This window comes from Entelurus aequoreus, linkage group LG17 (assembly GCF_033978785.1).
Source record: "Entelurus aequoreus isolate RoL-2023_Sb linkage group LG17, RoL_Eaeq_v1.1, whole genome shotgun sequence".
In the NCBI taxonomy this organism is placed as follows: domain Eukaryota; kingdom Metazoa; phylum Chordata; class Actinopteri; order Syngnathiformes; family Syngnathidae; genus Entelurus; species Entelurus aequoreus.
In genome coordinates, this window is record NC_084747.1 from 17125765 (window position 1) to 17150592 (window position 24828).

Genomic DNA, 24828 nt, shown 5'->3' on the forward strand with positions numbered 1-24828 from the left:
TTTGCTGTTTTTGGGGACCTAATTCGAAAAAGCTAGTCAAAGATTGTCTATATGACAGGAGCGCTTTGATGTTTTTGGAAACCTAATTCGAAAAAGCCAGTCAAAGATCGTCTATATGACAGGAGCGCTTTGATATTTTTGGAAACCTAATTCGAAAAAGCCAGTCAAAGATCGTCTATACGACAGGAGCGCTTTGATGTTTTTGGGGACCTAATTCGAAAAAGCTAGTCAAAGATCGTCTATATGACAGGAGCGCTTTGATGTTTTTGGGGACCTAATTCGAAAAAGCTAGTCAAAGATCGTCTATATGACAGGAGCGCTTTGATGTTTTTGGCGACCTAATTCGAAAAAGCTAGTCAAAGATCGTCTATATGACATGAGCGCTTTGATATTTTTGGAAACCTAATTCGAAAAAGCCAAAGATCGTCTATATGACAGGAGCGCTTTGATGTTTTTGGGGAACTAATTCGAAAAAGCTAGTCAAAGATCGTCTATATGACAGGAGCGCTTTGATATTTTTGGAAACATAATTCGAAAAAGCCAGTCAAAGATCGTCTATATGACAGGAGCACTTTGATGTTTTTGGGGAACTAATTCGAAAAAGCTTGTCAAAGATCGTCTATACGACAGGAGCGCTTTGATGTTTTTGGGGACTTAATTCGAAAAAATTAGTCAAAGATCGTCTATATGACAGGAGCGCTTTGATGTTTTTGGGGACTTAATTCGAAAAAATTAGTCAAAGATCATCTATATGACAGGAGCGCTTTGCTGTTTTTGGGGACTTAATTCGAAAAAGCCAGTCAAAGATCGTCTATATGACAGGAGCGCTTTGATGTTTTTGGGGACTTAATTCGAAAAAGCCAGTCAAAGATCGTCTATATGACAGGAGCGCTTTGCTGTTTTTGGGGAACTAATTCGAAAAAGCTAGTCAAAGATCGTCTATATGACAGGAGCGCTTTGATGTTTTTGGGGAACTAATTCGAAAAAGCTAGTCAAAGATCGTCTATATGACAGGAGCGCTTTGATGTTTTTGGGGACCTAATTCGAAAAACCTAGTCAAAGATCGTCTATATGACAGGAGCGCTTTGATAGTTTTGGAAACCTAATTCGAAAAAGCCAGTCAAAGATCGTCTATATGACAGGAGCGCTTTGATGTTTTTGGCGACCTAATTCGAAAAAGCTAGTCAAAGATCGTCTATATGACAGGAGCGCTTTGCTGTTTTTGGGGACCTAATTCGAAAAAGCCAGTCAAAGATCGTCTATATGACAGGAGCGCTTTGATGTTTTTGGCGACCTAATTCGAAAAAGCTAGTCAAAGATCGTCTATATGACAGGAGCGCTTTGCTGTTTTTGGGGACCTAATTCGAAAAAGCCAGTCAAAGATCGTCTATATGACAGGAGCGCTTTGCTGTTTTTGGGGACCTAATTCGAAAAAGCTAGTCAAAGATCGTCTATATGACAGGAGCGCTTTGATGTTTTTGGGGAATTAATTCGAAAAAGCTAGTCAAAGATCGTCTATATGACAGGAGCGCTTTGATGTTTTTGGGGACCTAATTCGAAAAAGCTAGTCAAAGATCGTCTATATGACAGGAGCGCTTTGATAGTTTTGGAAACCTAATTCGAAAAAGCCAGTCAAAGATCGTCTATATGACAGGAGCGCTTTGATGTTTTTGGGGACCTAATTCGAAAAAGCTAGTCAAAGATCGTCTATATGACAGGAGCGCTTTGATGTTTTTGGGGAACTAATTCGAAAAAGCCAGTCAAAGATCGTCTATATGACAGGAGCGCTTTGATGTTTTTGGGGACCTAATTCGAAAAAGCCAGTCAAAGATCGTCTATATGACAGGAGCGCTTTGCTGTTTTTGGGGACCTAATTCGAAAAAGCTAGTCAAAGATCGTCTATATGACAGGAGCGCTTTGATGTTTTTGGCGACCTAATTCGAAAAAGCTAGTCAAAGATCGTCTATATGACAGGAGCGCTTTGATATTTTTGGAAACCTAATTCGAAAAAGCCAGTCAAAGATTGTCTATATGACAGGAGCGCTTTGATGTTTTTGGCGACCTAATTCGAAAAAGCTAGTCAAAGATCGTCTATATGACAGGAGCGCTTTGATATTTTTGGAAACCTAATTCGAAAAAGCCAGTCAAAGATCGTCTATATGACAGGAGCGCTTTGCTGTTTTTGGGGACCTAATTTGAAAAAGCTAGTCAAAGATTGTCTATATGACAGGAGCGCTTTGATGTTTTTGGGGACCTAATTCGAAAAAGCTAGTCAAAGATTGTCTATATGACAGGAGCGCTTTGATATTTTTGGAAACCTAATTCGAAAAAGCCAGTCAAAGATCGTCTATATGACAGGAGCGCTTTGCTGTTTTTGGGGACCTAATTCGAAAAAGCCTGTCAAAGATCGTCTATATGACAGGAGCGCTTTGCTGTTTTTGGGGAACTAATTCGAAAAAGCTAGTCAAAGATCGTCTATAGGACAGGAGCGCTTTGATGTTTTTGGGGACCTAATTCGAAAAAGCTAGTCAAAGATCGTCTATATGACAGGAGCGCTTTGATGTTTTTGGCGACCTAATTCGAAAAAGCTAGTCAAAGATCGTCTATATGACAGGAGCGCTTTGATATTTTTGGAAACCTAATTCGAAAAAGCCAGTCAAAGATCGTCTATATGACAGGAGCGCTTTGCTGTTTTTGGGGACCTAATTCGAAAAAGCCAGTCAAAGATTGTCTATAGGACAGGAGCACTTTGATGTTTTTGGGGACCTATTTCGAAAAAGCTAGTCAAAGATCGTCTATAGGACAGGAGCATTTTGATGTTTTTGGGGACCTATTTCGAAAAAGCTAGTCAAAGATCGTCTATATGACAGGAGCGCTTTGATGTTTTTGGGGAACTAATTCGAAAAAGCTAGTCAAAGATCGTCTATATGACAGGAGCGCTTTGATGTTTTTGGGGAACTAATTCGAAAAAGCTAGTCAAAGATCGTCTATATGACAGGAGCGCTTTGATGTTTTTGGGGAACTAATTCGAAAAAGCCAGTCAAAGATCGTCTATACGACAGGAGCGCTTTGCTGTTTTTGGGGACCTAATTCGAAAAAAGCTAGTCAAAGATTGTCTATATGACAGGAGCGCTTTGATATTTTTGGAAACCTAATTCGAAAAAGCCAGTCAAAGATCGTCTATATGACAGGAGCACTTTGATGTTTTTGGGGAACTAATTCAAAAAAGCTTGTCAAAGATCGTCTATATGACAGGAGCGCTTTGATGTTTTTGGGGACTTAATTCGAAAAAATTAGTCAAAGATCGTCTATATGACAGGAGCGCTTTGATGTTTTTGGGGTACCTCATTCGAAAAAGCTAGTCAAAGATCGTCTATAGGACAGGAGCGCTTTGATGTTTTTGGGGACCTAATTCGAAAAAGCCAGTCAAAGATCGTCTATATGACAGGAGCGCTTTGATATTTTTGGAAACCTAATTCGAAAAAGCCAATCAAAGATCGTCCATTTGACAGGAGCACTTTGATGTTTTTGGGGACCTACTTCGAAAAAGCTAGTCAAAGATCGTCTATATGACAGGAGCGCTTTGATATTTTTGGAAACCTAATTCGAAAAAGCCAGTCAAAGATCGTCTATATGACAGGAGCGCTTTGATATTTTTGGAAACCTAATTCGAAAAAGCTAATCAAAGATCGTCTATATGACAGGAGCGCTTTGCTGTTTTTGGGGACCTAATTCGAAAAAGCCAGTCAAAGATCGTCTATATGACAGGAGCGCTTTGATGTTTTTGGGGACCTAATTCGAAAAAGCCAGTCAAAGATCGTGTATATGACAGGAGCGCTTTGATATTTTTGGAAACCTAATTCGAAAAAGCCAGTCAAAGATCGTCCATTTGACAGGAGCGCTTTGATGTTTTTTGGGGACCTAATTTGAAAAAGCTAGTCAAAGATCGTCTATATGACAGGAGCGCTTTGATGTTTTTGGGGAACTAATTCGAAAAAGCTAGTCAAAGATTGTCTATATGACAGGAGCGCTTTGATATTTTTGGGGACCTAATTCGAAAAAGCCAGTCAAAGATCGTTTATATGACAGGAGCGCTTTGCTGTTTTTGGGGACCTAATTTGAAAAAAGCTAGTCAAAGATTGTCTATATGACAGGAGCGCTTTGATATTTTTGGAAACCTAATTCGAAAAAGCCAATCAAAGATCGTCCATTTGACCGGAGCGCTTTGATGTTTTTGGGGACCTACTTCGAAAAAGCTAGTCAAAGATCGTCTATATGACAGGAGCGCTTTGATATTTTTGGAAACCTAATTCGAAAAAGCCAGTCAAAGATCGTCTATATGACAGGAGCGCTTTGATGTTTTTGGGGACCTACTTCGAAAAAGCTAGTCAAAGATCGTCTATATGACAGGAGCGCTTTGATATTTTTGGAAACCTAATTCGAAAAAGCCAGTCAAAGATCGTCTATATGACAGGAGCGCTTTGCTGTTTTTGGGGACCTAATTCGAAAAAGCTAGTCAAAGATCGTCTATATGACAGGAGCACTTTGATGTTTTTGGCGACCTAATTCGAAAAAGCTAGTCAAAGATCGTCTATATGACAGGAGCGCTTTGCTGTTTTTGGGGAACTAATTCGAAAAAGCTAGTCAAAGATCGTCTATAGGACAGGAGCGCTTTGATATTTTTGGAAACCTAATTCGAAAAAGCCAGTCAAAGATCGTCTATATGACAGGAGCACTTTGATATTTTTGGAAACCTAATTCGAAAAAGCCAGTCAAAGATCGTCTATATGACAGGAGCGCTTTGATGTTTTTGGGGACCTAATTTGAAAAAGCTAGTCAAAGATCGTCTATATGACAGGAGCGCTTTGATATTTTTGGAAACCTAATCCGAAAAAGCCAGTCAAAGATCGTCTATATGACAGGAGCACTTTGATGTTTTTGGGGACCTAATTCGAAAAAGCTAGTCAAAGATCGTCTATAGGACAGGAGCGCTTTGATGTTTTTGGGGACCTAATTCGAAAAAGCCAGTCAAAGATCGTCTATATGACAGGAGCGCTTTGATGTTTTTGGGGACCTAATTCGAAAAAGCCAGTCAAAGATCGTCCATTTGACAGGAGCGCTTTGATGTTTTTGGGGACCTAATTTGAAAAATTTAGTCAAAGATCGTCTATATGACAGGAGCGCTTTGATGTTTTTGGGGAACTAATTCGAAAAAGCTAGTCAAAGATTGTCTATATGACAGGAGCGCTTTGATATTTTTGGGGACCTAATTCGAAAAAGCCAGTCAAAGATCGTTTATACAACAGGAGCGCTTTGCTGTTTTTGGGGACCTAATTCGAAAAAAGCTAGTCAAAGATTGTCTATATGACAGGAGCGCTTTGATATTTTTGGAAACCTAATTCGAAAAAGCCAATCAAAGATCGTCCATTTGACAGGAGCGCTTTGATGTTTTTGGGGACCTACTTCGAAAAAGCTAGTCAAAGATCGTCTATATGACAGGAGCGCTTTGATATTTTTGGAAACCTAATTCGAAAAAGCCAGTCAAAGATCGTCTATACGACAGGAGCGCTTTGCTGTTTTTGGGGACCTAATTCGAAAAAAGCTAGTCAAAGATTGTCTATATGACAGGAGCGCTTTGATATTTTTGGAAACCTAATTCGAAAAAGCCAGTCAAAGATCGTCTATATGACAGGAGCACTTTGATGTTTTTGGGGAACTAATTCAAAAAAGCTTGTCAAAGATCGTCTATATGACAGGAGCGCTTTGATGTTTTTGGGGACTTAATTCGAAAAAATTAGTCAAAGATCGTCTATATGACAGGAGCGCTTTGATGTTTTTGGGGTACCTCATTCGAAAAAGCTAGTCAAAGATCGTCTATAGGACAGGAGCGCTTTGATGTTTTTGGGGACCTAATTCGAAAAAGCCAGTCAAAGATCGTCTATATGACAGGAGCGCTTTGATATTTTTGGAAACCTAATTCGAAAAAGCCAATCAAAGATCGTCCATTTGACAGGAGCACTTTGATGTTTTTGGGGACCTACTTCGAAAAAGCTAGTCAAAGATCGTCTATATGACAGGAGCGCTTTGATATTTTTGGAAACCTAATTCGAAAAAGCCAGTCAAAGATCGTCTATACGACAGGAGCGCTTTGCTGTTTTTGGGGACCTAATTCGAAAAAAGCTAGTCAAAGATTGTCTATATGACAGGAGCGCTTTGATGTTTTTGGAAACCTAATTCGAAAAAGCCAGTCAAAGATCGTCTATATGACAGGAGCGCTTTGATGTTTTTGGCGACCTAATTCGAAAAAGCTAGTCAAAGATCGTCTATATGACAGGAGCGCTTTGATATTTTTGGAAACCTAATTCGAAAAAGCCAGTCAAAGATAGTCTATACGACAGGAGCGCTTTGCTGTTTTTGGGGACCTAATTCGAAAAAAGCTAGTCAAAGATTGTCTATATGACAGGAGCGCTTTGATATTTTTGGAAACCTAATTCGAAAAAGCCAGTCAAAGATCGTCTATATGACAGGAGCGCTTTGCTGTTTTTGGGGACCTAATTCGAAAAAGGTAGTCAAAGATCGTCTATATGACAGGAGCGCTTTGATATTTTTGGAAACCTAATTCGAAAAAGCCAATCAAAGATCGTCTATACGACAGGAGCGCTTTGATATTTTTGGGGAACTAATTCGAAAAAGCTAGTCAAAGATCGTGTATATGACAGGAGCGCTTTGATATTTTTGGAAACCTAATTCGAAAAAGCCAGTCAAAGATCGTCTATATGACAGGAGCGCTTTGATGTTTTTGGGGACTTAATTCGAAAAAATTAGTCAAAGATCGTCTATATGACAGGAGCGCTTTGATGTTTTTGGGGTACCTCATTCGAAAAAGCTAGTCAAAGATCGTCTATAGGACAGGAGCGCTTTGATGTTTTTGGGGACCTAATTCGAAAAAGCCAGTCAAAGATCGTCTATATGACAGGAGCGCTTTGATATTTTTGGAAACCTAATTCGAAAAAGCCAATCAAAGATCGTCCATTTGACAGGAGCACTTTGATGTTTTTGGGGACCTACTTCGAAAAAGCTAGTCAAAGATCGTCTATATGACAGGAGCGCTTTGATATTTTTGGAAACCTAATTCGAAAAAGCCAGTCAAAGATCGTCTATATGACAGGAGCGCTTTGATATTTTTGGAAACCTAATTCGAAAAAGCTAATCAAAGATCGTCTATATGACAGGAGCGCTTTGCTGTTTTTGGGGACCTAATTCGAAAAAGCCAGTCAAAGATCGTCTATATGACAGGAGCGCTTTGATGTTTTTGGGGACCTAATTCGAAAAAGCTAGTCAAAGATCGTGTATATGACAGGAGCGCTTTGATATTTTTGGAAACCTAATTCGAAAAAGCCAGTCAAAGATCGTCCATTTGACAGGAGCGCTTTGATGTTTTTTGGGGACCTAATTTGAAAAAGCTAGTCAAAGATCGTCTATATGACAGGAGCGCTTTGATGTTTTTGGGGAACTAATTCGAAAAAGCTAGTCAAAGATTGTCTATATGACAGGAGCGCTTTGATATTTTTGGGGACCTAATTCGAAAAAGCCAGTCAAAGATCGTTTATATGACAGGAGCGCTTTGCTGTTTTTGGGGACCTAATTTGAAAAAAGCTAGTCAAAGATTGTCTATATGACAGGAGCGCTTTGATATTTTTGGAAACCTAATTCGAAAAAGCCAATCAAAGATCGTCCATTTGACCGGAGCGCTTTGATGTTTTTGGGGACCTACTTCGAAAAAGCTAGTCAAAGATCGTCTATATGACAGGAGCGCTTTGATATTTTTGGAAACCTAATTCGAAAAAGCCAGTCAAAGATCGTCTATATGACAGGAGCGCTTTGATGTTTTTGGGGACCTACTTCGAAAAAGCTAGTCAAAGATCGTCTATATGACAGGAGCGCTTTGATATTTTTGGAAACCTAATTCGAAAAAGCCAGTCAAAGATCGTCTATATGACAGGAGCGCTTTGCTGTTTTTGGGGACCTAATTCGAAAAAGCTAGTCAAAGATCGTCTATATGACAGGAGCACTTTGATGTTTTTGGCGACCTAATTCGAAAAAGCTAGTCAAAGATCGTCTATATGACAGGAGCGCTTTGCTGTTTTTGGGGAACTAATTCAAAAAAGCTAGTCAAAGATCGTCTATAGGACAGGAGCGCTTTGATATTTTTGGAAACCTAATTCGAAAAAGCCAGTCAAAGATCGTCTATATGACAGGAGCACTTTGATATTTTTGGAAACCTAATTCGAAAAAGCCAGTCAAAGATCGTCTATATGACAGGAGCGCTTTGATGTTTTTGGGGACCTAATTTGAAAAAGCTAGTCAAAGATCGTCTATATGACAGGAGCGCTTTGATATTTTTGGAAACCTAATCCGAAAAAGCCAGTCAAAGATCGTCTATATGACAGGAGCACTTTGATGTTTTTGGGGACCTAATTCGAAAAAGCTAGTCAAAGATCGTCTATAGGACAGGAGCGCTTTGATGTTTTTGGGGACCTAATTCGAAAAAGCCAGTCAAAGATCGTCTATATGACAGGAGCGCTTTGATGTTTTTGGGGACCTAATTCGAAAAAGCCAGTCAAAGATCGTCCATTTGACAGGAGCGCTTTGATGTTTTTGGGGACCTAATTTGAAAAATTTAGTCAAAGATCGTCTATATGACAGGAGCGCTTTGATGTTTTTGGGGAACTAATTCGAAAAAGCTAGTCAAAGATTGTCTATATGACAGGAGCGCTTTGATATTTTTGGGGACCTAATTCGAAAAAGCCAGTCAAAGATCGTTTATACAACAGGAGCGCTTTGCTGTTTTTGGGGACCTAATTCGAAAAAAGCTAGTCAAAGATTGTCTATATGACAGGAGCGCTTTGATATTTTTGGAAACCTAATTCGAAAAAGCCAATCAAAGATCGTCCATTTGACAGGAGCGCTTTGATGTTTTTGGGGACCTACTTCGAAAAAGCTAGTCAAAGATCGTCTATATGACAGGAGCGCTTTGATATTTTTGGAAACCTAATTCGAAAAAGCCAGTCAAAGATCGTCTATACGACAGGAGCGCTTTGCTGTTTTTGGGGACCTAATTCGAAAAAAGCTAGTCAAAGATTGTCTATATGACAGGAGCGCTTTGATATTTTTGGAAACCTAATTCGAAAAAGCCAGTCAAAGATCGTCTATATGACAGGAGCACTTTGATGTTTTTGGGGAACTAATTCAAAAAAGCTTGTCAAAGATCGTCTATATGACAGGAGCGCTTTGATGTTTTTGGGGACTTAATTCGAAAAAATTAGTCAAAGATCGTCTATATGACAGGAGCGCTTTGATGTTTTTGGGGTACCTCATTCGAAAAAGCTAGTCAAAGATCGTCTATAGGACAGGAGCGCTTTGATGTTTTTGGGGACCTAATTCGAAAAAGCCAGTCAAAGATCGTCTATATGACAGGAGCGCTTTGATATTTTTGGAAACCTAATTCGAAAAAGCCAATCAAAGATCGTCCATTTGACAGGAGCACTTTGATGTTTTTGGGGACCTACTTCGAAAAAGCTAGTCAAAGATCGTCTATATGACAGGAGCGCTTTGATATTTTTGGAAACCTAATTCGAAAAAGCCAGTCAAAGATCGTCTATACGACAGGAGCGCTTTGCTGTTTTTGGGGACCTAATTCGAAAAAAGCTAGTCAAAGATTGTCTATATGACAGGAGCGCTTTGATGTTTTTGGAAACCTAATTCGAAAAAGCCAGTCAAAGATCGTCTATATGACAGGAGCGCTTTGATGTTTTTGGCGACCTAATTCGAAAAAGCTAGTCAAAGATCGTCTATATGACAGGAGCGCTTTGATATTTTTGGAAACCTAATTCGAAAAAGCCAGTCAAAGATAGTCTATACGACAGGAGCGCTTTGCTGTTTTTGGGGACCTAATTCGAAAAAAGCTAGTCAAAGATTGTCTATATGACAGGAGCGCTTTGATATTTTTGGAAACCTAATTCGAAAAAGCCAGTCAAAGATCGTCTATATGACAGGAGCGCTTTGCTGTTTTTGGGGACCTAATTCGAAAAAGGTAGTCAAAGATCGTCTATATGACAGGAGCGCTTTGATATTTTTGGAAACCTAATTCGAAAAAGCCAATCAAAGATCGTCTATACGACAGGAGCGCTTTGATATTTTTGGGGAACTAATTCGAAAAAGCTAGTCAAAGATCGTGTATATGACAGGAGCGCTTTGATATTTTTGGAAACCTAATTCGAAAAAGCCAGTCAAAGATCGTCTATATGACAGGAGCGCTTTGATGTTTTTGGGGACTTAATTCGAAAAAATTAGTCAAAGATCGTCTATATGACAGGAGCGCTTTGATGTTTTTGGGGTACCTCATTCGAAAAAGCTAGTCAAAGATCGTCTATAGGACAGGAGCGCTTTGATGTTTTTGGGGACCTAATTCGAAAAAGCCAGTCAAAGATCGTCTATATGACAGGAGCGCTTTGATATTTTTGGAAACCTAATTCGAAAAAGCCAATCAAAGATCGTCCATTTGACAGGAGCACTTTGATGTTTTTGGGGACCTACTTCGAAAAAGCTAGTCAAAGATCGTCTATATGACAGGAGCGCTTTGATATTTTTGGAAACCTAATTCGAAAAAGCCAGTCAAAGATCGTCTATATGACAGGAGCGCTTTGATATTTTTGGAAACCTAATTCGAAAAAGCTAATCAAAGATCGTCTATATGACAGGAGCGCTTTGCTGTTTTTGGGGACCTAATTCGAAAAAGCCAGTCAAAGATCGTCTATATGACAGGAGCGCTTTGATGTTTTTGGGGACCTAATTCGAAAAAGCTAGTCAAAGATCGTGTATATGACAGGAGCGCTTTGATATTTTTGGAAACCTAATTCGAAAAAGCCAGTCAAAGATCGTCCATTTGACAGGAGCGCTTTGATGTTTTTTGGGGACCTAATTTGAAAAAGCTAGTCAAAGATCGTCTATATGACAGGAGCGCTTTGATGTTTTTGGGGAACTAATTCGAAAAAGCTAGTCAAAGATTGTCTATATGACAGGAGCGCTTTGATATTTTTGGGGACCTAATTCGAAAAAGCCAGTCAAAGATCGTTTATATGACAGGAGCGCTTTGCTGTTTTTGGGGACCTAATTTGAAAAAAGCTAGTCAAAGATTGTCTATATGACAGGAGCGCTTTGATATTTTTGGAAACCTAATTCGAAAAAGCCAATCAAAGATCGTCCATTTGACCGGAGCGCTTTGATGTTTTTGGGGACCTACTTCGAAAAAGCTAGTCAAAGATCGTCTATATGACAGGAGCGCTTTGATATTTTTGGAAACCTAATTCGAAAAAGCCAGTCAAAGATCGTCTATATGACAGGAGCGCTTTGATGTTTTTGGGGACCTACTTCGAAAAAGCTAGTCAAAGATCGTCTATATGACAGGAGCGCTTTGATATTTTTGGAAACCTAATTCGAAAAAGCCAGTCAAAGATCGTCTATATGACAGGAGCGCTTTGCTGTTTTTGGGGACCTAATTCGAAAAAGCTAGTCAAAGATCGTCTATATGACAGGAGCACTTTGATGTTTTTGGCGACCTAATTCGAAAAAGCTAGTCAAAGATCGTCTATATGACAGGAGCGCTTTGCTGTTTTTGGGGAACTAATTCAAAAAAGCTAGTCAAAGATCGTCTATAGGACAGGAGCGCTTTGATATTTTTGGAAACCTAATTCGAAAAAGCCAGTCAAAGATCGTCTATATGACAGGAGCACTTTGATATTTTTGGAAACCTAATTCGAAAAAGCCAGTCAAAGATCGTCTATATGACAGGAGCGCTTTGATGTTTTTGGGGACCTAATTTGAAAAAGCTAGTCAAAGATCGTCTATATGACAGGAGCGCTTTGATATTTTTGGAAACCTAATCCGAAAAAGCCAGTCAAAGATCGTCTATATGACAGGAGCACTTTGATGTTTTTGGGGACCTAATTCGAAAAAGCTAGTCAAAGATCGTCTATAGGACAGGAGCGCTTTGATGTTTTTGGGGACCTAATTCGAAAAAGCCAGTCAAAGATCGTCTATATGACAGGAGCGCTTTGATGTTTTTGGGGACCTAATTCGAAAAAGCCAGTCAAAGATCGTCCATTTGACAGGAGCGCTTTGATGTTTTTGGGGACCTAATTTGAAAAATTTAGTCAAAGATCGTCTATATGACAGGAGCGCTTTGATGTTTTTGGGGAACTAATTCGAAAAAGCTAGTCAAAGATTGTCTATATGACAGGAGCGCTTTGATATTTTTGGGGACCTAATTCGAAAAAGCCAGTCAAAGATCGTTTATACAACAGGAGCGCTTTGCTGTTTTTGGGGACCTAATTCGAAAAAAGCTAGTCAAAGATTGTCTATATGACAGGAGCGCTTTGATATTTTTGGAAACCTAATTCGAAAAAGCCAATCAAAGATCGTCCATTTGACAGGAGCGCTTTGATGTTTTTGGGGACCTACTTCGAAAAAGCTAGTCAAAGATCGTCTATATGACAGGAGCGCTTTGATATTTTTGGAAACCTAATTCGAAAAAGCCAGTCAAAGATCGTCTATACGACAGGAGCGCTTTGCTGTTTTTGGGGACCTAATTCGAAAAAAGCTAGTCAAAGATTGTCTATATGACAGGAGCGCTTTGATATTTTTGGAAACCTAATTCGAAAAAGCCAGTCAAAGATCGTCTATATGACAGGAGCACTTTGATGTTTTTGGGGAACTAATTCAAAAAAGCTTGTCAAAGATCGTCTATATGACAGGAGCGCTTTGATGTTTTTGGGGACTTAATTCGAAAAAATTAGTCAAAGATCGTCTATATGACAGGAGCGCTTTGATGTTTTTGGGGTACCTCATTCGAAAAAGCTAGTCAAAGATCGTCTATAGGACAGGAGCGCTTTGATGTTTTTGGGGACCTAATTCGAAAAAGCCAGTCAAAGATCGTCTATATGACAGGAGCGCTTTGATATTTTTGGAAACCTAATTCGAAAAAGCCAATCAAAGATCGTCCATTTGACAGGAGCACTTTGATGTTTTTGGGGACCTACTTCGAAAAAGCTAGTCAAAGATCGTCTATATGACAGGAGCGCTTTGATATTTTTGGAAACCTAATTCGAAAAAGCCAGTCAAAGATCGTCTATACGACAGGAGCGCTTTGCTGTTTTTGGGGACCTAATTCGAAAAAAGCTAGTCAAAGATTGTCTATATGACAGGAGCGCTTTGATGTTTTTGGAAACCTAATTCGAAAAAGCCAGTCAAAGATCGTCTATATGACAGGAGCGCTTTGATGTTTTTGGCGACCTAATTCGAAAAAGCTAGTCAAAGATCGTCTATATGACAGGAGCGCTTTGATATTTTTGGAAACCTAATTCGAAAAAGCCAGTCAAAGATAGTCTATACGACAGGAGCGCTTTGCTGTTTTTGGGGACCTAATTCGAAAAAAGCTAGTCAAAGATTGTCTATATGACAGGAGCGCTTTGATATTTTTGGAAACCTAATTCGAAAAAGCCAGTCAAAGATCGTCTATATGACAGGAGCGCTTTGCTGTTTTTGGGGACCTAATTCGAAAAAGGTAGTCAAAGATCGTCTATATGACAGGAGCGCTTTGATATTTTTGGAAACCTAATTCGAAAAAGCCAATCAAAGATCGTCTATACGACAGGAGCGCTTTGATATTTTTGGGGAACTAATTCGAAAAAGCTAGTCAAAGATCGTGTATATGACAGGAGCGCTTTGATATTTTTGGAAACCTAATTCGAAAAAGCCAGTCAAAGATCGTCCATTTGACAGGAGCGCTTTGATGTTTTTGGGGACCTTATTCGAAAAAGCTAGTCAAAGATCGTCTATATCACAGGAGCGCTTTGATATTTTTGGAAACCTAATTCGAAAAAGCCAGTCAAAGATCGTCTATACGACAGGAGCGCTTTGCTGTTTTTGGGGACCTAATTCGAAAAAAGCTAGTCAAAGATCGTCTATATGACAGGAGCGCTTTGATATTTTTGGAAACCTAATTCGAAAAAGCCAGTCAAAGATCGTCTATATGACAGGAGCGCTTTGATGTTTTTGGCGACCTAATTCGAAAAAGCTAGTCAAAGATCGTCTATATGACAGGAGCGCTTTGATATTTTTGGAAACCTAATTCGAAAAAGCCAGTCAAAGATCGTCTATATGACAGGAGCACTTTGATGTTTTTGGGGAACTAATTCGAAAAAGCTTGTCAAAGATCGTCTATATGACAGGAGCGCTTTGATGTTTTTGGGGACCTAATTCGAAAAAGCTAGTCAAAGATCGTCTATATGACAGGAGCGCTTTGATGTTTTTGGCGACCTAATTCGAAAAAGCTAGTCAAAGATTGTCTATATGACAGGAGCGCTTTGATATTTTTGGAAACCTAATTCGAAAAAGCCAGTCAAAGATCGTCTATATGACAGGAGCGCTTTGCTGTTTTTGGGGAACTCATTCGAAAAAGCTAGTCAAAGATCGTCTATAGGACAGGAGCGCTTTGATATTTTTGGAAACCTAATTCGAAAAAGCCAGTCAAAGATCGTCTATATGACAGGAGCGCTTTGATGTTTTTGGCGACCTAATTCGAAAAAGCTAGTCAAAGATCGTCTATATGACAGGAGCGCTTTGATGTTTTTGGCGACCTAATTCGAAAAAGCTAGTCAAAGATTGTCTATATGACAGGAGCGCTTTGATATTTTTGGAAACCTAATTCGAAAAAGCCAGTCAAAGATCGTCTATATCAGTGGTCCCCAACCACCGGGCCGCGGCCCGGGACTGATTGGTACCAGGCCGCGCAAGAAAAAAAAAATAAAAAAAAATTACAAAAAAAATTAAAATTAAAATTAAATAAATCAACATAAAAAACACAATATATACATTATATATCAATATAGATCAATACAGTCTGTAGGAATACAGTCCGTAAGCACACATGATTGTATTTCTTTATGAAAAAAAATAAAAAAAATAAAAAATTCCCCGTCTGGTTTGAGCCAGGTTTCGCTGAGACCAATGACGTTAAGATTGTTTTTGTAGATTGTAGATTATGTATGTATATGAAGAGTATATAGATTACCTTTAAGAGTATGTATATTAAGAGTATATAGATTACCTTTAAGAGTATGTATATTAAGAGTATATAGGTTACCTTACCTTTGAAGATGTGGTGGTGTTCTGCTAGGTTCCAACCACAAACAGTTGCCACCAAAGTCCTTGATTGTCTGAAAGTGTCCTGCTTGTGTTCCAGCCCAGAGATGCGTCCTCTGAAGTCCGTGCCTCAGATTAGAATCGACATGGACCCAGACGACGCTCATCCCTTCTACTGGAGGAGCCGAGGATCCGAAACGTCTTTGTAGGTCCCCCAAGTCCGGAGGGCGGCCCGGGCCAAAGACCACTATTTTTTTCTGTGTGTCATTTTTCACTCCAAAATCAGCCTTTTTTTTTTTTTTTTTTGAAATAAGAAAATCTCCAAATCAATCACTCAATCAATCAATCAATCAATCAACAAATGATCTTTTATTCTCCTGTCATGCAAGTCCCCTTGCACACGATCTCACCACACATGGCATGTATCTTTTTTTTTTAATCCTCCAGCTCCACTTTTCTACGGTACAATCTGGGTCACATTTTCCTGTAGCAGGAAAAGTTGTCATAGCGCTACCTCTTTAGCACGTGGTGACATGTTGGATGTGTCTGAGGCAGGGCGTGCACTCAACTTCAATAGCAGCTCGTAAACGGGCAGAAAATATGGCGTTTTAGAATTTTTGTATTGATTTGCTCCTAATTTTCTGATCTTCACAGCTTTTGTTACTCGTTTAAAGTAAAACAATTATTTTTGCTTTGTTTTTAAAGAACAAATAATTCTACTTTGCTTTGTGTGCCGGTAACTTTTACTTTGTATCATTTTTTTTCTGCGGTACGTCTGATTTTCCTCAATTATTAGATTAAAATAAACATTACCCAAGTGGCTTATAAGAGGCTTATATATATATATATATATATATATATATATATATATATATATATATATATATATATATATATATATATATATATATATATATATATATATATATATATATATATATATATATATATATATATATATATGTATATATATATATATATATATATGTATATGTATATATATATGTATATATATATATATATATATATATATATATATATATATATATATATATATATATACATATATATATACATATACATATATATATATATATATATATATATATATATGTATATATATATATATGTGTATGTATATATGTATGTATGTACACATATATATATATATGTATATATATACATATATATATATATATGTATATATATATATATATATATATATATATATATACATATATATATATATATATATATATATATATATATATATATATACATATATATATATATATATATATATATACACACACATATACTGTATATATATACAAATATATATATACACACATATACTGTATATATATATATACATATATATATATATATATATATATATATATATATATATATATATATATATATATATATATGTATATATATGTATGTATGTATGTATGTACACATACATATATATGTATATATATACATATATATATATATAAATACGCACATATATATATATATATATATACACACACATATACTGTATATATATACATATATATTTATATATGTGTATATGTATGTATATATACATATACTGTATGTATATACGTAAATATACATGTATGTATATATGTATATATATATACACACGTGTATATATATGTATACGTACATACATATACATATGCACATATATACATAAGTATATATATATACACGTGTATATATATGTATACATATATACATATACATATATACATAAGTATATGTATATATGTAAAAAAAACAACTCTTCAGATTTGTTTATTTTTTTTAAGTATTCTCACATTTTTCCCCTCCCCCAGCACAGTGTTTGCCTATTATTTAACAATTGGTATAATAATAGTAATAATAATAAGTCATATTTTAGACTAGAGGCTTCAAAAAAAACGAGGTTACGCTAGTTAATTTAGCTAGCTAGCCCAGATGTTGACAATTTTCCCATAAAGTTTTGCTGTGCTTTTTTAAAATGCCGACAGCAGAAGTAGGTCTCCTCCCTGTTTCTCTGTTTCTAGTCCACTCGCTAAGCCAACATGCTAACCATATCATTTTGATCGAACTGGCACCGTCACTTTTTGGGCTACATAAACCTCACTAAAAAACAAAATACAAAAATATCATTTTCATACGTAGCTTTTGACCATTAAAAAAAGTGTCCTGTGTCTCTAATTTTGGCGGCACTCTACACAATTTTGCAGCTATGACTGAAAAATATTTCATGGCTTCCTTGTAGTCCTGAAGCTCTCCAAATCACATATCTGAAAAATAATAACACAGTACCGTATATTAAATTAGCCTAGGTTCTCCTAAATAAAAATGTCCTGTGTCCCTAATTTAGGCAGCAATACCAGATTTCATCGATTTAACACCCGACCTCGGATAAGCGGAAGAAGATGGATGGATGGAACATTCCCAACGTCAATTTGGAATCAGAAAAACTTCAAAAATATTACATCTAAAACACAGCAGATTGTAGGGTGGGTGTGAGGAGAAGTGTCCTGTGTCATTTATTTAGGCAGAATTCTATAAAGATTTGACATCTACGGAGTGACGCTTAACATTTTATCCCCCTCCAAATGTAAGATATATAAAAAGAATACCAGTCTTTAAAGCTTGAATTTCCTTTAAGTATATTAGTTCAATGCACAGAAGAAGCTTTTGTCCCTGGAAAGAAAAGTGTCCTGTGTCTCTAATTTTGGCGACACTCTACACAATTTTTCAGTTCTGACATCTGAAGCAAAATGTTTTTATTGATACCTTTTATTTAAGGAACTACACAAATATATATGCATATATATGAAAAAAGCATTATCTTAAAATAGCTTTGGTCCGCGTAAAGAAAAGTGTCCTGTGTCACTAATTTAGGAAAAACTGCAACGGATTTCACTGATTGACATATCAAATCTAGGGCAGCACTTAATGATCCCATGGCTAATTTCAAGTCATCAAACTTGCAAAATATCACAACTTAAAGCTCAGTAGTTACAGTGTCTGTGAAGAAGAGTGTCCTGTGTCACTAATCTAGGCAACACTCAGTGACGACAAATAATTGTAAAGCTCCATTTTATTCATACAACGCTCAAAATACCACATTTTTCTGAAGGATAAAATCTCATAGACTTTGGCTCTGGTCTACTGTAAAGAAAAGTGGCTCGCGTCTGTAATTTAGGTTACACTCGACCACAATTCACACGTTTTCACATCTAGTGATGCTAAACTTTTTGTCTTAAAACTCCACATACTCCAAAAAATGAAAGATAATCTTGTAAACACTGTAATTTATTCAAGTAGCTTTAATCCATATTATAATAATAATATATTATCATTCAGATTTTACATCTACGATATCATGCTATACCATTCCAATGTTAACTTTTAGTTATTCAACGCTTCAGGTATGTCTCAAAATATAACGTGTTTTAACGAAGTGCAATCATTTATTTTTAATAGTTTTGGTCCCGGGAAAGAAATGTGTTTTGTGTCTCTAATTTAGGCATTATTCTACCAATTATATCCAGATTTACGCTTAACAATTAAAAGGCAACAATAAAAAAAAAACGCTCTCCAAATATTAGATATACACCAAGATAGCAACCTTTTTAAAGACTGTCAGTCCCCAAAAAGAAATGTGTCCTGTGTCTCAGATTTAGGCAAGACTCAACCAATTATATCTACATTTACGCTCAACAAATAAAAGGCCAAATTTTTATTTAACAAAAACTCCCTATCTATTAGATATACACCAACATAACAATCTTTTGAAGACTGTTAATCCCTAAGAAGAAAAGTGTCCTGCATCTCCAATTTAGGCGACACTCTACTAAATTTTGCACATCTCACATCTCTAGAGTGAAATTTAACCATTTGAAGACTGTCTTTCAGTGTTAAGTTTGTTGAAAAACGATACATCTTTCTTAAACACTATTTTTGGTCCCCTGTAATGAAGTGTCCTGTGTCTCTAATTTAGGCGTTATTCTACCAATTATATCCAGATTTACGCTTAACAATTAAAAGGCAACAATAAAAAAATTTAAAAACGCTCTCCAAATATTAGATATACACCAAGATAGCAACCTTTTTAAAGACTGTTAGTCCCCAAAAAGAAATGTGTCCTGTGTCTTTGATTTAGGCAAGACTCAACCAATTATATCTACATTTACGCTCAACAAATAAAAGGCCAAATTTTTATTTAACAATAACTCCCTAAATATTAGATATACACCAACATAACAATCTTTTGAAGACTGTTAATCCCTAAGAAGAAAAGGGTCCTGCATCTCCAATTTAGGCGACGCTCTACTAAATTTTGCACATCTCACATCTCTAGAGTGACATTTAACCATTTGAAGACTGTCTTTCAGTGTTAAGTTTGTTGAAAAACGATACATCTTTCTTAAACACTATTTTTGGTCCCCTGTAATGAAGTGTCCTGTGTCTCCAATTTAGGCATTATTCTACCAATTAAATCCAGATTTACGCTTAACAATTAAAAGGCAACAATAAAAAAAAACGCTCTCCGAATATTAGATATACACCAAGATAGCAACCTTTTTAAAGACTGTCAGTCCCCAAAAAGAAATGTGTCCTGTGTCTCAAATTTAGGCAAGATTCAACCAATTATATCAACAAATAAAAGGCCAAATTTTAATTTAAGAAAAACTCCCTAAATATTAGATATACACCAACATAACAATCTTTTGAAGACTGTTAATCCCTAAGAAGAAAAGTGTCCTGCATCTCCAATTTAGGCGACACTCTACTAAATTTTACACATCTAACATCTCTAGAGTGACATTTAACCATTTGAAGACTGTCTTTCAGTGTTAAGTTTGTTGAAAACCGATACATCTTTCTTAAACACTATTTTGGTCCCCTGTAATGAAGTGTCCTGTGTCTCTAATTTAGGCATTATTCTACCAATTATATCCAGATTTACGCTTAACAATTAAAAGGCAACAATAAAAAAAAAAACGCTCTCCAAATATTACATATGCACCAAGATAGCAACCTTTTTAAAGACTGTCAGTCCCCAAAAAGAAATGTGTCCTGTGTCTCAAATTTAGGCAAGATTCAACCAATTATATCTACATTTACCCTCAACAAATAAAAGGCTACATTTTAATTTAAGAAAAACTCCCTATCTATTAGATATACACCAACATAACAATCTTTTGAAGACTGTTAATCCCTAAGAAGAAAAGTGTCCTGCATCTCCAATTTAGGCGACACTCTACTAAATTTTGCACATCTCACATCTCTAGAGTGACATTTAACCATTTGAAGACTGTCTTTCAGTGTTAAGTTTGTTGAAAAACGCTACATTTTTCTCAAACGCTATTTTTGGTCCCCTGTAATGAAGTGTCCTGTGTCTCAAATTTAGGCATTATTCTACCAATTATATCCAGATTTACGCTTAACAATTAAAAGGCAACAATAAAAAAAAAAAACGCTCTCCAAATATTAGATATGCACCAAGATAGCAACCTTTTTAAAGACTGTCAGTCCCCAAAAAGAAATGTGTCCTGTGTCTCAAATTTAGGCAAGATTCAACCAATTATATCTACATTTACCCTCAACAAATAAAAGGCTACATTTTAATTTAAGAAAAACTCCCTATCTATTAGATATACACCAACATAACAATCTTTTGAAGACTGTTAATCCCTAAGAAGAAAAGAGTCCTGCATCTCCAATTTAGGCGACACTCTACTCAATTTTGCACATCTAACATCTCTAGAGTGACATTTAACCATTTGAAGACTGTCTTTCAGTGTTAAGTTTGTTGAAAAACGATACATCTCTTCTTAAACGCTATTTTTGGTCCCCTGTAATGAAGTGTCCTGTGTCTCTAATTTAGGCATTATTCTACCAATTATATCCAGATTTACGCTTAACAATTAAAAGGCAACAATAAAAAAAACAAAAGCTCTCCAAATTTTAGATATACAACCAAGATAGCAATCTTTTTAAAGACTGTCAGTCCCCAAAAAGAAATGTGACCTGTGTCTCAAATTTAGGCAAGATTCAACCAATTATATCTAGATTTACGCTCAACAAATAAAAGGCCAAATTTTAATTTAAGAAAAACTCCCTAAATATTAGATATACACCAACATAACAATCTTTTGAAGACTGTTAATCCCTAAGAAGAAAAGTGTCCTGCATCTCTAATTTAGGCGACACTCTACTAAATTTTGCACATCTCACATCTCTAGAGTGACATTTAACCATTTGAAGACTGTCTTTCAGTGTTAAGTTTGTTGAAAAACGATACATCTTTCTTAAACACTATTTTTGGTCCCCTGTAATGAAGTGTCCTGTGTCTCTAATTTAGGCGTTATTCTACCAATTATATCCAGATTTACGCTTAACAATTAAAAGGCAACAATAAAATTTTTTAAAAAACGCTCTCCAAATATTAGATATACACCAAGATAGCAACCTTTTTAAAGACCGTCAGTCCCCAAAAAGAAATGTGTCCTGTGTCTCAAATTTAGGCAAGATTCAACCAATTATATCTAGATTTACGCTCAACAAATAAAAGGCCACATTTTAATTTAAGAAAAACTCCCTAAATATTAGATATACACCAACATAACAATCTTTTGAAGACTGTTAATCCCTAAGAAGAAAAGTGTCCTGCATCTCCAATTTAGGCGACACTCTACTAAATTTTGCACATCTAACATCTCTAGAGTGACATTTAACCATTTGAAGACTGTCTTTCAGTGTTAAGTTTGTTGAAAAACGCTACATTTTTCTCAAACGCTATTTTTGGTCCCCTGTAATGAAGTGTCCTGTGTCTCTAATTTAGGCATTATTCTACCAATTATATCCAGATTTACGCTTAACAATTAAAAGGCAACAATAAAAAAAAAAAACGCTCTCCAAATATTAGATATGCACCAAGATAGCAACCTTTTTAAAGACTGTTAGTCCCCAAAAAGAAATGTGTCCTGTGTCTCAAATTTAGGCACGATTCAACCAATTATATCTACATTTACGCTCAACAAATAAAAGGCCACATTTTTATTTAACAAAAAAACTCCCTATCTATTAGATATACACCAACATAACAATCTTTTGAAGAATGTTAATCCCTAAGAAGAAAAGTGTCCTGCATCTCCAATTTAGGCGACACTCTACTAAATTTTGCACATCTCACATCTCTAGAGTGACATTTAACCATTTGAAGACTGTCTTTCAGTGTTAAGTTTGTTGAAAAACGATACATTTTTCTTAAACGCTATTTTTGGTCCCCTGTAATGAAGTGTCCTGTGTCTCTAATTTAGGCATTATTCTACCAATTATATCCAGATTTACGCTTAACAATTAAAAGGCAACAATAAAAAAAAACGCTCTCCAAATATTAGATATACACCAAGATAGCAACCTTTTTAAAGACTGTCAGTCCCCAAAAAGAAATGTGTCCTGTGTCTCAAATTTAGGCAAGATTCAACCAATTATATCAACAAATAAAAGGCCAAATTTTAATTTAAGAAAAACTCCCTAAATATTAGATATACACCAACATAACAATCTTTTTAAGACTGTTAATCCCTAAGAAGAAAAGTGTCCTGCATCTCCAATTTAGGCGACACTCTACTAAATTTTGCACATCTCACATCTCTAGAGTGACATTTAACCATTTGAAGACTGTCTTTCAGTGTTAAGTTTGTTGAAAAACGATACATCTTTCTTAAACGCTATTTTTGGTCCCCTGTAATGAAGTGTCCTGTGTCTCTAATTTAGGCATTATTCTATCAATTATATCCAGATTTACGCTTAACAATTAAAAGGCAACAATAAAAAAAAAACGCTCTCCAAATATTAGATATACATCAAGATAGCAACCTTTTTAAAGACTGTCAGTCCCCAAAAAGAAATGTGTCCTGTGTCTCAAATTTAGGCAAGATTCAACCAATTATATGTACATTTACGCTCAACAAATAAAAGGCCAAATTTTTATTTAACAAAAAAACTCCCTATCTATTAGATATACACCAACATAACAATCTTTTGAAGACTGTTAATCCCTAAGAAGAAAAGTGTCCTGCATCTCCAATTTAGGCGACACTCTACTAAATTTTGCACATCTCACATCTCTAGAGTGACATTTAACCATTTGAAGACTGTCTTTCAGTGTTAAGTTTGTTGAAAAACGATACATTTTTCTTAAACGCTATTTTTGGTCCCCTGTAATGAAGTGTCCTGTGTCTCTAATTTAGGCATTATTCTACCAATTATATCCAGATTTACGCTTAACAATTAAAAGGCAACAATAAAAAAAAAACGCTCTCCAAATATTAGATATACATCAAGATAGCAACCTTTTTAAAAACTGTCAGTCCCCAAAAAGAAATGTGTCCTGTGTCTCAAATTTAGGCAAGATTCAACCAATTATATCTACATTTACGCTCAACAAATAAAAGGCCAAATTTTTTTTTAAGAAAAACTCCCTATCTATTAGATATACACCAACATAACAATCTTTTGAAGACTGTTAATCCCTAAGAAGAAAAGTGTCCTGCATCTCCAATTTAGGCGACACTCTACTAAATTTTGCACATCTCACATCTCTAGAGTGACATTTAACCATTTGAAGACTGTCTTTCAGTGTTAAGTTTGTTGAAAAACGATACATCTTTTTTAAACACTATTTTTGGTCCCCTGTAATGAAGTGTCCTGTGTCTCTAATTTAGGCATTATTCTACCAATTATATCCAGATTTACGCTTAACAATTAAAAGGCAACAATAAGAAAAAAAAAACGCTCTCCAAATATTAGATATACATCAAGATAGCAACCTTTTTAAAGACTGTCAGTCCCCAAAAAGAAATGTGTCCTGTGTCTCAAATTTAGGCAAGATTCAACCAATTATATCTACATTTACGCTCAACAAATAAAAGGCCACATTTTTATTTAACAAAAAAACTCCCTATCTATTAGATATACACCAACATAACAATCTTTTGAAGACTGTTAATCCCTAAGAAGAAAAGTGTCCTGCATCTCCAATTTAGGCGACACTCTACTAAATTTTGCACATCTAACATCTCTAGAGTGACATTTAACCATTTGAAGACTGTCTTTCAGTGTTAAGTTTGTTGAAAAACGCTACATTTTTCTTAAACGCTATTTTTGGTCCCCTGTAATGAAGTGTCCTGTGTCTCTAATTTAGGCGACACTTCACCAATTGTCATACATTTGACATCTTCAGAGTGACACAAAACTATTTGAAGGATATCCTTAATCTTGAATTAAAATTATGAGCTGTTTGAGAAGAATATACAACTCTCTTGAACGCTATCTTCAGGTCCCTCAAAAGAAAACTATTCTGTGTCTCTAATTTAGGCGACACTCTACCAAATGTAATACATTTGACATCTCCAATAAAATGTCTGAAGGATTTATTTTAGTCTCCAGTTACAAATACGAGATGTAAAAAAATAAATATAAACAGTGATCTCTTGTAAGGAAAGTGTCCTGTTTCCCTAATTTAGGCTGCACTCTCACAGAGAAAACTCATCGCCAAACATTCTATGTGTTTTTAACCGGTCACTATGTTGTTGTTTTTTG

General features: G+C 36.2%; 1 protein-coding gene across 1 annotated transcript in view; it reads left to right on the forward strand.

Moving 5' to 3' along the window:
• slc4a4a (solute carrier family 4 member 4a) overlaps positions 1–15519 on the forward strand; it is a 191087-nt gene extending 175568 nt beyond the window's left edge. Inside the window, exon 26 of the mRNA XM_062025094.1 lies at positions 15302–15519. Coding sequence (XP_061881078.1) covers positions 15302–15410 — 109 coding nt within the window. The 3' untranslated portion in view covers positions 15411–15519. The remainder of the gene's footprint in view (positions 1–15301) is intronic.
• The last annotated feature ends 9309 nt before the right edge of the window (positions 15520–24828 follow it).